General features: G+C 35.4%; 1 protein-coding gene across 1 annotated transcript in view; it reads left to right on the forward strand.

The window, feature by feature from the left end:
- The window catches only part of LOC137236828 (maternal protein pumilio-like), a 278,454-nt gene that overhangs the window by 10,470 nt on the left and 253,329 nt on the right, over window positions 1-14,655 (forward strand). Inside the window, exon 2 of the mRNA XM_067759860.1 lies at window positions 11,996-12,588. Within this exon, the coding sequence (XP_067615961.1) occupies window positions 11,996-12,588 (593 nt within the window). The remainder of the gene's footprint in view (window positions 1-11,995; window positions 12,589-14,655) is intronic.

The following is a 14,655-nucleotide window of genomic DNA, read 5'->3' on the forward strand; positions in this document are numbered from 1 at the left end:
TTAAGCCAACGGCGATCGAATGTTGTTCGCATTTTTAAGTGATTGGATGTGCTTTTTTACTTCCAAAAAGTATCGAAGAAGAATAAAGTTTAATAATCAAGTACAAACACGTTGTTTCATGTGCATAAGCGCAATTATCCTCATATACGTATACTTCCCACAAAAAGTATTCGTACATTAGTGGAAGGTAAACTTTTGATGGTAAATTCAACAGAATGTTTTGTCTAATGAGCTAACCTTACTAACATACGTTTTTAGAGCATGTCAAGAACTCCTGCTACGACAGAACTGATAAAAACAACCGAGCAATATTTTATCATCAAATTTTGTTAGGAGACAATCCTTTTTTGAAGCTGCGCCATTTTTCACAAATCTCCCAGAATCTGACAAAGCCGAAATCGGTTTATCTCCGGCCTGAATTTGGCAAGAGATGATCGAAAATTCCGTCAATATACATCAACTCTCCACTTTGTCGAAAAATCAGCAAGTCTGAATATTCTGGTCAAATAATTATGCGAATATAAGCACTATAAAAACTATTCATCAGTCCAAAACGTTAACTACAGACGGCGATACTAACCACTATACTATCGAGGATTGTCAAACCCAAAGTAAATACTGGTGTTTTGAAAATATTTTTTTTTCTGTATATCGTTAGCTTAGCACACAAGCCAACCAACATATGTATTTAACATTTTGCAGTAGCAGCAAACAATTTATATTTTCACAATCACTCAATCAGAGCCATATCAGTCTCTTAACCCGCCAATGGTGACGCAAATTTGACTTTGATTAATGGTGACGCCGGTCTCATGCACCGGGGTTTTCAACTAAAGATTTTTCGAAACGTTTTACTAATAGTTCGTGTTTTTTTTTTTTTATTTGGGCACGTTCACAATAAAACAGATATTTAATCAATTTAAGCTCTTTTATTTCAATATTAAAATTCACAAATGTTTTTAACTAGAGCATTAAAAATAACAATGTTTTGGCAATCCATTTTTTAATATTAAGAAAAAAAAAATCACATATTCATTAAGGAAAATAACGTTAATTAGTCTTTCGATAATTGGAACTTTTATAAAATGAACAAAAATTGGTATATAATAATAAAAATTTTAAATAATATAAAATTAATCCTTGATTATTTTACTTACATATACGGTGACTCACGGTCTCACACACCAGGTTAGTAAAAAAAAGTACAGAAATTGTGCTCGCTAAGCAGTTTCGTCGTGAACTGATGGTGGGGGACATGCAATGCGGCAGCTACTCGAAACCGCAGCAAAAAAGAATAATGGAGAAGAAAGTTATACGATTTTTTTACACAACCGGTCTCACAGACCAGTAGGTCACCATTGGCGGGTTAAAAAATACCAACTCTGTTGTTTTTGGATTTAACACTTCCAAATTTTTACTAGGAGTATATTTTATTATATAATATCCAAATCTATGAAAAACGTAGCTTCGAAAAATCTGTCTGTTAGAGCCTTTGTGAATTTAACTAAGGATATACAAGAGTTTTTTCTACGACAAAATTTTTTTCATTCAACACAGACGGGAGACTAACCTTTTCACTATCTAAAATTGTCAAGACATTAAGCTCACACACGTCTTTTGACATTTTTTTATTTATATAATTTATTTATTATTATTATCTACCGGACATAGTCCTCACAGATATGTAACAACTTAGATAAAAATTATCGAACTAGAAAAATATATGGTAACAATTTATAATTACAATGACATAGCACACATTTTTTTTTAAAAATTCGCTACGGCTTAAATAAATACACTTGTACAAACATTTATATATTAATAGGAATACTGGAACATAATTATTGAGAAGAAAGTAATCAATAACATCAGCTTTAAAATGTTCTTTACATGAGTTAAAATCAACATGATTGCAAACAGAGTTACATAAGGAGATCATTCTGTGAATAGGTTCATTATTTGCAAAATTCGTTCTACGCGTTTGAACGTAGAAAATGTATTTGTCCCTTAGACACCTTTCAGGTGCATAGAAGGGGAGAAGAAAAAGTAGTCCCGGAGAATCGATTTGTTGTTGTAAATGTCTTTGATAAAGAAAATACCACACATTTTCCTTCGAATATTAAGTCACTGAATATTTAAAATTCTACATCTTAGTTCATAAGATGGCATCGATTCAAAAGTGAACATTCGTCGAAGGGCGAATTTGGTGAATCTCCTTTGAACTCTTTCTAATCGGCTGGAATGTGTGACAAAGTCTAAGTCCCAAATGATGCAGGCATATTCCAAAATGGATCTTACAAGGCTAATGTAAACACTTTTCAGCGTTAGCGGATCAAAAAAGTCTTTGGAATTACGTTTGAGAAAGCCGAGTTTTGAATTAGCAGCACTGATTATGTACTCCCTATGAAAGTCCAATCTAAGCTTCGAGTCTAAGTATACTCCTAAATCCTTAACAGTAGTTGTACGATTGAATGAGTCGCTATCGTTAAAGTAATAGCTGTTCATTATGCATGTGTTTCTCCGAGTGAATGTGATAATATTACACTTGGTGAAGTTCAAGAAAATACCGTTACTATTACACCATTTTATCAATTCCAAGATGTCTTGCTGTAGCTCTATGCAGTCGCTAATGTGTTTAACTCTGTACTAAAGTTTTAGATCATCGGCGTACATCAAGCAACTACAAAATTTTAAACATTGGCAGATGCCATTTATAAATAAAGAAAAAAAAAAGTAAATGGCCGAAATGACTACCTTGTGGTACTCCTGATGTAACGAACGGACGTAACAGAAAACTAGAACCCCAAATCCGTTATACTACTCATTTGGTTGATGATTTTCTGTATCCAGAAGGCTTGCTGAGGGCTCTCTTATACTGTTTTCACACAGACGGCTTATTGAATAATAAAGGCAGTTTTCTACATTAAGACGCTTATTGAGCTCAATCTTCCCTACAAAATTCGAATCTATTATTATTTCATTAGTAGCTAATCGAATGCCTAATGAAGTCAAAAGCACAATACAACTCTGTTGGCAGCGTTCCGCTTCCGTTTCCGCTTCTTAGTTTTTGGTGTGTTCAGTGCTTAAAAATGTCATTTGTCAAAGCAAATGTCATTGTCTGCATGGCGGAACGATACAAGGTGGCCGCATCGAACAGCTGATTATAACCTTTTTTATTTGATTTGATACATCAACTACCGGCGCAGTACGATTTTGACATTTGTCCATCGAATTTACAAGTACATGGAATTTTTTTTGTTTGTAGGTATGTCACCATGCTCCCACCTTGTATCGTTCCGCCATGATTGTCTGTCTCATCCTTTATACTAATCGAGCAGTTACTTCTGTGTGAAAGCAAAAAATTTACGATTTCATTAGCAGGTGAAATGAGATAATTAAGTTTCTGTGTGAAAACAGTATTATACGTTTCTTCATTACGAAACTTATTGTGAGGGTTGTTTTTACGAGAAACAAGTTTTAGTACAGAAATGGCCGATTGATTGGTTGATCTCTGCCACAACGAAGGGTTTTCCACAGGCTATGATACTAACCACTATACTATCGACGAATACTTACTCATTTAACGCACTAACAGACAATGAATGTAAAAATTTTGCTCAGAGACATTTGTGTGTGTAAATGACCAAAGTTAGCTAACTGGATATTTCTGCAGCATTCGTAGTCTCTAAACTGATTAGGAATAAAATTTAAATGGGCTTGAACCTTTTTCTCTATTAGGACCAATTTTGTTTGAGAACTGCTTCTCCGATGGGACAAGTTATCTTGTCTTCATCTAAATTCAGTGTCAGGTTTTTTCTTCACGTGTACGATTTCTTTTTCCGTTCAGTGTACTTGGATTCAAATATGTATATGTGTAAACCTTCGTCGTTTAACAGTCGCTTCTTCGTTAGTAGCATTGCCTTGGTCTCACATATGATCCTCTTCCACATACAAGTGTATACAATAACGGCAGTATGTGATAGGAAACCAACTCAGCCCCCACATAAATCAAAAAATATAGTTAGGAGTTCTTGTAAAACTCGCTACTAAGCATAACTTATGTAGGTACTGTTGTCCCTACAACAAGTACATACATACAAATGTAAGTAAATGTACATGTAATTCAACCTTCCAGTTAGTTCGATTGATTTTCTGCAGATGCGGAGCCGCACAGTGTTGTGAGTTCATAGATTCGATTGACAAAACCTAAAAATGTTTTATTAAAGTAGGTAACAGAGTTTAGTCTGAGTAAGGGCGCTTCAAGATCTAAATATCTAGACATATGAGGACGAATTTATTATTTTTATTTTGACTTTTTGAAAAAAATTATGGAAAAAAGGTTTAACAACTTAATTAGGGTTGACTGCTTATACACGTCCAAAAATGTTGCAAAAGCTCAGTACAGAATTCTAGAAGGGGTGACAAATGCATAGTGGTCCAGAACACTGAAGTATAAAAGGTATTGGAGAGAAATTTCGTACTCGCAATAAAGTACGCTCGGATCCCTTTTATCCACGCGGTTGTTCCGTGCAAAAGTTTGTGTATTGTTACATATTTTGAGATTCAAATCAAGTCAAGGATATTTCACACTAACTGTTGGTATCTACATATGCGGCTCAAAAGTTCGAAGCTTTCTTACGTGACTGTTTAATTCAAAATATACCCAGAACCAAGGAAATATTTATCTTAATTACTTGTCTTGATTGAAACAGCATTTCTATGACAGAAAATCACTTAAATAATTTCCCTAATTTACTTAGATACTAAATTCCTCAGTTTACGGAATATTTTTTTCTTGTAGGGATAACACGAAGAACGATTTGCTCGAAGCTTCAATCATTAGCTGTGTTTTTTTATACTCAGCTGAGCAGAGCTCACAGAGTATATTAACTTTGTTCGCATAACGGTAATCCGTAACGGCATAAACTAATCGAGATAGATATAGACTTCTATATATCAAAATGATCTGGCCGAAAAAAGAAATTCATTTAGACATGTCCGTCCGTCCGTCTGTCCGTCCGTCCGTTAACACGATAACTTGAGTAAATTTTGAGGTATCTTGATGAAATTTGGTATGTAGGTTCCTGGGCGCTCATCTCAGATCGCTATTTAAAATGAACGAAATCGGACTACAACCACGCCCACTTTTTCGATATCGAAAATTTCGGAAAACCGAAAAAGTGCGATAATTCGCTACCAAAGACAGATAAAGCAATGAAACTTGGTAGGTGCGTTGACCTTATGACACAAAATAGAAAATTGGTAAAATTTTGGACAATGGGCGTGGCACCGCCCACTTTTAAAAGAAGGTAATTTAAAAGTTTTGCAAGCTGTAATTTCGCAGTCGTTGAAGATATCATGATGAAATTTGGCAGGTACGTTACTCCTATTACTATATGTGTGCTAAATAAAAATTAGCAAAATCGGATGACGAACACGCCCACTTTAAAAAATTTTTTTTTAAAGTAAAATTTTTACATAAAATTTAATATCTTTACAGTATATAAGTGAATTATGTCAACATTCAACTCCAGTAATGATATGGTGCAACAAAATACAAAGATAAAAGAAAATTTCAAAATGGGCGTAACTCCGCCCTTTTTCATTTAATTCGTCTAGAATACTTTTAATGCCATAAGTCGAACAAAAATTTACCAATCCTTGTGAAATTTGGTAAGGACATAGATTCTATCACGATAACTGTTTTCTGTGAAAATGGGCGAAATCGGTTGAAGCCACGCCCAGTTTTTATACACAGTCGACCGTCTGTCCTTCCGCTCCGCCCTTAACACGATAACTTGAGCAAAAATCGATATATCTTTACTAAACTTAGTTCACGTACTTATCTGAACTCACTTTATCGTGGCCGAAATCCGACTATGACCACGCCCACTTTTTCGATATCGAAAATTACGAAAAATGAAAAAAAAAAAAAATGCCGTAATTCTGTACCAAATATGAAAAAAGAGATGAAACATGGTAATTGGATTGGTTATGTGACACCTATCATATTAAGTGGAAGAAAATGAAAAAGTTCTGCAGGACGAAATCAAAAGCCCTTGGAATCTTGGCAGGGATACTGTTCGTGGTATGACATATATTTTGGTCGATATCTCGAAAACGCCTTCACATATACAACTAAGGGCCACTCCCTTTTAAAACCCTCATTAATACCATTAATTTGATACCCATATCGTACAAATACATTCTAGAGTCACCCCTGGTGCTCCTTTATGGTGATATCTCGAAAAGGCGTCCACCTATAGAACTTAAAATACTCATTAACACCTTTCATTTGATACCCATACCGTACAAACGCATTCTAGAGTCACCTCTGGTCCACCTTTATGGCGATATCTTGAAAAGGCGTCCACCCATAGAACTAAGGCCCACTCCCTATTAAAATACTCAGTAACACCTTTCATTTGATACCCATATCGTACAACACACATTCTAGAGTCACCCCTGGTCCACCTTTATGGCGATATCCCGAAATGGCGTCCACCTATAGAACTATGGAGCACTCCCTTTTAAAATACACTTTAATACCTTCGATTTGAAACCCATGTCATACAAACACATTCCAGGGTTACCCCAGGTTCATTTTGCTAAATGGTGATTTTCCCTTATTTTGTCTCCAAAGCTCTCAGCTGAGTATGTAATGTTCGGTTACACCCGAACTTAGCCTTCCTTACTTGTTTTACTTCTATAGACGTTTACGCTTAAACTTTATATGGACTGCTAAGCGTCAAACTTTAATTACACCTCTGAAGTTGCTGCGCATAAAATTAGTACTACTAAATTTCAATACGCATTATACTCAGATGTAACTGAAATATGTGTCTATGTTTCACCTCTATACTAATTCTATGTCCACAGTTCATTGCAACTGATTCAACTATAGTTATACACTATGGCCATCAGAGGATTGTGTCTTCGCTTTTCGGTACAACCTGCGCTGTAGCCACTCCCGCTAGATGGGTCTCCTAAGCATTATCTAAGCGAGGATAAGCGTTTTTTTTACGCGCAAACGTAAACGTATACGCGTGTAAAAAAAAACGGCTACTGTCACAGTACCGCAAAAAGAAATTGTTAGATTCTTAAGGTGGAAGGGATCGAAAAATCTTATTTCCATATTGCATTGCTAGGTATAATTTTTTTTGATGAAGACAGTTAACTTTTTTCAACTTATTCGAGCTCGCTACACTGTGCGGAGACGTTCATCAAGTACTTTTACTTTGTGTACCTATGTATTGGATTGCTTTCAGTTCCAATGTAGCCGGCTGCAGCACTGGGTTTTTCGCTCATTAAATACAAGTACTCCTATGTCATACATACGATTGTATGCTTGAATGTACGCATGCATGTATTTCTTCTAGTTTGCTCCTAGTTCTCCTGTTCCATGCATTACTGGTTCTACCTCACTTCTTTTGGCTACGGTATGCACAATTATATACACACCTTTGTACATAAATACGCGTATGGTTGTATATGTGCATATTTCTTTACACGTTTTCCCTTTGCATAGCATTTTCTGTTGCTGTTCCTTTTGTGTTCATCTCCTAATTCGTGGTCTCCTTGTTGCAGTAATTCATTGTTTTTGTTGCGTTACGTTGTCCGTTGACTCCTTTGCTAAGTTGTTTAAGGGTTTGATTTGGTTTATTTTTATACTTTCGCGACTATAGTTATACATATGTACAGTGCTGTGTAATATAAGAGTACCAAGGAGAAATTACTAATCACCGATTATAGGATACCCATCAGTAAGCCCTTTAACATTTCGGATTAACAGAGACAGAGGGAGTTTGGTTTAACGTTTTAGAGAAGGGTCGCCGTAACCTGCATGGAAAATGACGGACGCGCTGGCGCGATTTAGCTCACATTTTTTGATATCGCTAATCCTGCGCAAGTTCTTTCGTTCTGGTTCTACTGGAGGGTCGTACATAAAGTTCAATATTTTCTGACTAGCTGCATTTTCCTGTCGTGCTAAAAAGTTGAAGCACCTACTGTTCGATATCCCACTCACATTATTTATGCTCCATAAATTTCCCAACTATGTGTTATCGATGTTGATGGTCCTTTACCAGATGTAGATCCGATACGTTCCAATAATAAGCACCATTTAGACACTAGCGCGACCATCTCGAACCATCTGAACTTTCTAGGCAATCGCCCCCGCCCTCTACTTCCATGAGGAACCTGGGGTCGCCAGAGCCTTGCCTACTAGATGTGTGTATGTTACATTCACATTTGTTACAGGGTTCCCCTCGCTTTGGTGAGGTTGACAATTGTGTTGCGGAAGCTATGAAGTTTTAAAGCTTTGAGTTGCGCTTCTCAACCCCTTGAATCCTAACTATCAAAGTGTATCCTTGCCCTGGCTGCTATATGTTGTCCATCCCATGATTGGAAGTGACAACTCATGAGATGGGATTGCGAGCTACTGAATATCGCCACAAAAAATCCAATCCAGCAATACGTTTTGAAACACTGATTTCAAAGACTGCAATCTAGAAAGCAACTCTATCTTTTCAGAAGTGTTTTCAAAGTTATTGTTTTTATGTACGGTGCTGTTCATGACTTCCTCCACCGCTCAACATGCATACCCTTGTAATTGCTAGTTTTTAATGGATTTTTACTTTTGTCTCTTGTGCTCATTTCGTTTTCGCGCACTTAACTCATCTTTCAATTATGCAATGCTAGATATAATAACGGAGTATCAACGTAATTGCAAATTATGACTTAAAGCCACATTTTTGAAACAAAAGTACCCAAAACAGATAACGTTACCAGGGGTGGATGGGCGGATTCAAGGGGCTCATAAGCGCAAAACAAAGCTTTATAGCTTCACAGCTTCCGCAACCCAATTATCAACCTCACCTACGCGAGAGGAATCCAGTTACAAATATGAATGTATCATACACATATTCAGCAGGCGATGCTCTGGCGACGCCAAGTTCTTCATGGAACTAGGAGAAAACCACCTAGAAGGTTTAATATGGTCATATTAATCGTTCCCAAGATGGTCGGGCTAGTACCTTAATGGTGCTTTGTTACCGGAACGTATCGGATCTATAAACTGCAAAGGATCAACATCGACAACACTCCCCAAAACCTTCGGGGACTGTCTTTATTGTTAAAACAACAACAACAGGGGTGAATGAGGGAAATGGGGTAAAAGGCTAAATGTGGAGAATACTGAGAAGAATTGGAAGAAAGATGGCAGAGTAAGAAAAAGCGATATAAACTTGTTGAAATAGTTTATGTCATCATTTACTGCCTGCTCGGTCCTTACTAGGAAAAGTTTTAAAAGTGGCTTGCAGAGTAGAGCTGCAAAACTATCGATATTCGGCTTACTCGATATTTAAGAGGGAGGGTATCGATATATCGCGATGTATATCGAATTTTTTTTATAGTGAAAGGCGCTTACTCAATTTAAAAGCAATGTCAGGTATATATCAGACATTTATGTAAATACAATATGTACATGTATATATATATATATATATATATATATGTAATATTGTCTTCATAACTTCGAAACTATCATAAAACACATTCTGCAAAGTTGTCCGCGATGGTAGCTTATACAGCGAAACGAGGGTATATACAAAGTTACAACACCCTTTGTCATCCACTATGGGAAAAGATCGAACGTCTGCGGTGACTAAACCCAAGTAGGGTGCTGTCAAAAGTCTTTTTACGTGATGATGGATCTTCATATATATTTTTTTTTAATGTAAAAATCAATCTTATTTGGCGAGCTATGTGAATCTAAATTTGCAGTTTTATGCGATCGTTCTAGATGGTGAAATAAATTGGACGTATTACCACTAGTTTTATAACATTTTTTGCAATAGTGGCATATTGCAAAAGAATTACTGATTTTATCAAAATGGATACATATATGAATACATGTATATATGTATGTGTATATAAAATACGAAAAAATAACGTACTTTTCACATTGAACTTTTGTCAGAATTTTTCAATATTCAGAGCCACCAACATAATGTATTTAATTTTATTTATTCATGTTTTATTTGTCTTACCAAAGTTTTGGACGCTGGTAATTCTGCCGCTAGAAAAAGGAATAAGAAATGGGAATACAGTGCTCGATATTCAGAAAAAACAGCGATAATCGCAGCATGAACCTAGTACTCGATGCAACGATATTTATATCGATACTTTTGCAGCTCTATTGCAGAGAAGGAGTATTTGTCCGCAAACCGTGCCGAAATAGTTCGAAAATTATCTTCAAATAATTCCGAAACGGCCCTTAAAACAGTTCTGAAGTAATCATGATATAGTTGCGGAATAGTGACGAAAGCAATTTCGATATGTTTCGGTGATAACAAAATTATTAAATTAATTACATTTAATACTCACAAACATAAAAACATTATGAATGGGCATAAAACACGTAGCTTCCGCCAGTGTGAAGGAAAGATAAAAAAGCAGTACACAAAAAAACCGGAAATAGATTTCCAGAAAATCCAGTTTCCTTAAAAATATTACAAAAATTTATTGACTTTAGTTGGGTTTTATTTATCATGTATCCCGTTTAAGTTAAGGCAACGTTTATTTTCTATTTTTATTTACCTTAGGAACAAGGCTTATTTGTAGCGTAAATAAGCCTGAAATAATGTGTTATTAAAAGGTGTATGATGTGCATTTTTTACTTTATTCTAAGGTAAATCTATGAGGAGTGAAACTTTTATTCGTTATTGCTTACAACCGCTAATGCCAGTTTTTGCTGGGAATATTCGCCAAAATATGTATTTTCAAGTTTCGTTCAACATGCTGGCTTTACGACCTAAAAGTAATAATAGTTTTTAATTTTATCAGAATTGGCCTAGATTAGAATCTGTTTTGCCTCTCATGTTAAATTTGAACATTGTTGGTATCTAATAACATTGTGGAACAAATTCAGGTTAGCAAAATTTAGGTAGATTCTGAGAGTGAGGGGTGAAAATAGAGGCTAAATTAGAGGACCCGTATCGCGGCGTTTGTTTATGTTAGTTCAAATTTTTTTTAATCGACCTTCGAACTTTGCATTTGTTCCACAGTGTAATGAAACCGAAACTTTTTTTGTCGTGGGCGTTTCAGTACATTTAGTACCTTCCTCAGGGAGATTAGAGTCCTTTTTGAATTCCTTATGTAAATATTTAATCCTGTCGTATTTTAATTCATAAACATATTTAATATGAAACATTTAATAACTTTACACTTTTCTCTATTTCATTTCAGTTTAAATGTTGCCTTCATTCGGTAATCAAAATAGAATTGGAAATCGCATTTGTATTGTGAAACAGCTCTTCTAAAATAGTTTGTCTGCGTGTAAATACATGAAATATCGAATTTTTACTTGTAAACATTCATATATAAATAATTAGTGTAGTTTTACTAACTGTGACTCCTCTTATCATCGATACATCTGTATAAATTACATAAAAATCATTAAAAAAAATAATCACAAAAAAGTGGAAAGTCAAAATTTTGAGATCTCAAAGTAGCTCAACGGTTTCTTTAAATTTGCATGAAATTTTGCTGTTGCAAAAAATTAATATTTTAATCAGAAGTAGAAAAAAAAAAAAAAAAAGAAAAGTAGCATTTTAAAAAAAAGGGCGCTATATCCTTACAAATAAATAATAATAATTTAAAAAAATTTTAAGTCCTTTAAAGTGTATCTTAAATAAATATTGCATTTTTTATCAATACAACAAAGCGAATCTGAGGAAAATTGTGAAAAAAGTCTAGCATTTAGTAGATATTTCATATCTTAAGAAAAGAAAAAAAGTGATTATTGTGCGTGCGTAGAGAGCAAGAAAAGCTCTAAAAGTTATTAATCTTTATATTTGAAGCATTTTTGTTGCTATAAAAGAAAATCAAAAAATAAAAGCTTGCTAAACGAAATCAAGCTATTACTGCTTGTGCGTTTAAATTCGAATTTGCTTTACGCAACTTTTTTGGCCGCTGCGCGTGTGTTAAATAAAAGCCGTCAAAATAGAGCTGTTACCAGCGCCCACGATTTCCATATCCACGGTTGCACCGTCAACGCTATCACCCCACCATCATCCGCAACATCAGCACCATCATCATCATTTGCAACAACAACAGCAACAGCAGCAACAGCAACAACAACAACAGCAATCCTTTCAGCAGCAGCAACAACAACAACATCATCAACCATTTGGTGGTGGATTTCATCACCCCTTTCCGCCATTGCTGCCTCATCAACAGCAGCAACAGCAACAGCAACAACAACAGCAACAACAGCAACCCAATTTTTTACTAACACCGCCATTGCCAACAACAACACAGTCACAGCTGCAACAACAACACCACCAACAACAACAACAACAGTCGCTTAATCAGCAACAACAACAACACATGAAGTTATTGGGTGGCAACGATGATGGTCGTAATGGGCGTGGCGATCAAAGTATACCGCGCGTTCAAGAGGAAGCAATTGGTGGCGGATTCATTTTTCAACCGCCCGGCACGTCCATGCATGATTTGGCCGCTGCTGAGTATGCTGCACAATTTGCACAAAAACGCTGGGCTTGCGGTGATGAGCATCCAATTGATGTGAGTACAAAAATTTTTAAATGAGAAAAAACATATATTACGAACATATGCACATCCTCTAAGTAGTTCCAAAAACCTGGTTACATTTAATTAATAATAAGCTTCCATTAAAAATTTGTTCGGATTTAAATAACTATTGCTTAATAGTAAGTTTTTCGAGTACAATTTTTTTCGACTGCAAGTACGGAGAAAGTACCCCGATATACATACCTTAGTTTTCATAGAATCCCCTGCACGGTCAATCTGTGCTTTATCCTTGACCTATCTCATCTCTGTAACTCAAGAACCCACTTGGATACTGCGCTCTGTGAAGGACAGCCATGTAAGGAACGATTGCCCCCTTTTTTATTCACCTTATTCATTCCGAAAGCAGACTTAATTTTTATACTCAGCTGAGCAGAGCTCACAGAGTTCGCATAACAGTACCCCGTAACGGCATAAACTAACCGAACAACAACAACAACAACAACCGAGAAAGATATAGACTTTTATATATCAAAATGATCTGGGCGAAAAAAGAAATTCATTTAGCCATGTCCGTTTGTCTGTCTGTCCGCGAAGACGATAACTTGAGTAAATTTTGAGGTATCTTAATGAAATTTCGTATGTAAGTTCCTGGGCACCCATCTCAGATCGCTATTTAAAATGAACAAATCGGACTATAACCCCGCCCACTTTTTGGATATCGAAAATTTCGAAAAATCGAAAAAGTGCGATAATTCATTACCGAAGACGGAAAAGGGGAGAAACTTGGTAGGTGAGTTGACTTTGTGACGCAGAATAGAAAATTAGTAAAATTTTGGTCAATGGGCGTGGCACCGCCCACTTTTAAAAGAAGGTAATTTAAAAGTTTTGCAAGCTGTAATTTGGCAGCTGAGTATGTAATGTTCGGTTACACACGAACTTAGCCTTCCTTACTTGTTTTATATTAAAACCAATAGCTCATAATACTTGCCTCAAGAACAAATTAGGTTGATAAGTGCAGTGTTTAAAAGATTTAAACCCTTTTAGATCTCTGTTAAGAACAAACTCAACATAGAAACGTTTATAAAATGGTTTTAATTTGCCGCTATTTGGATCTTATCTTTATTTGCATATCTAACTTTTTTTGTCTTTAGTCTCATCCTAATCTATTCTTATCCTTACTTGCTCCCTATCTATTATTATACCCTTTTTGTTTCTATTCATTTACTTATTTCTATCTTTATCCCTATCCATATCCCTTTCCCAAACTTATACCTATCTATATTCCTATTTATTAATGTTTAATTATTTTATATTCATATTCATATCCCTATCTTTATCACTATCCCCATCTCTATCTCTATCACTATCCCTACCTCTATCATTATCCCTATCCCTATTCCTTTACTCGGAGCCACAAGTGTTTCATACATCAACTCCTTTACATAGCTTTCTTCAGTTTTATTAATTTTTTTTAATTTCTTATTCAATTAAGTTTCAATACCTCTTACAATGTTTCATGCCTCCCATTCTTTTTTCCATTTTTCTATCTTCGCTTTATTTCATTGCGTTCTCATATTGTTTCACTTCATATCACGGTGTTCTTTCCTTTTCATTTCGTTTCACTATGTCTTCCCAGCAAAAAGTGTACCCATAAATTGGCTAGTAAAATGGCCCTATATGTAACGATGAATCAGGTAAAATCGTCAGCAAAATTTTTTAAGAGCATCGGGAACTTTTGTGACCATTCCATTCCGTATCGTACCTATTTATGTATGTGATTGCTCATACTGCTCACACATATAGCACACACATATAATGTACACAAACTGTAGGGCTGTACTGTTCGTACAACTTTTTTGGGGAACAAAGTGGGATTTTTTTTGTTGTTGGCCGACATTTTTGATCACTACATTTTTGCTGAGTTATGATGCCTCCCATCGAAGCTAGCGATTCGTTTCATTGTTACTAAATTTCGTTTCATTTCATACCATACCTTTTCATTTCGTTTCATTTTAATTCCTCCCACTTAATTATTTTAATTTATAGTCTTGAATTCATTATAAATAAGTCGAATTGTATTTATATAACTAATTTTATCTT

This window comes from Eurosta solidaginis, chromosome 1 (genome assembly GCF_040869045.1).
Source record: "Eurosta solidaginis isolate ZX-2024a chromosome 1, ASM4086904v1, whole genome shotgun sequence".
In the NCBI taxonomy this organism is placed as follows: Eukaryota; Metazoa; Arthropoda; class Insecta; order Diptera; family Tephritidae; genus Eurosta; species Eurosta solidaginis.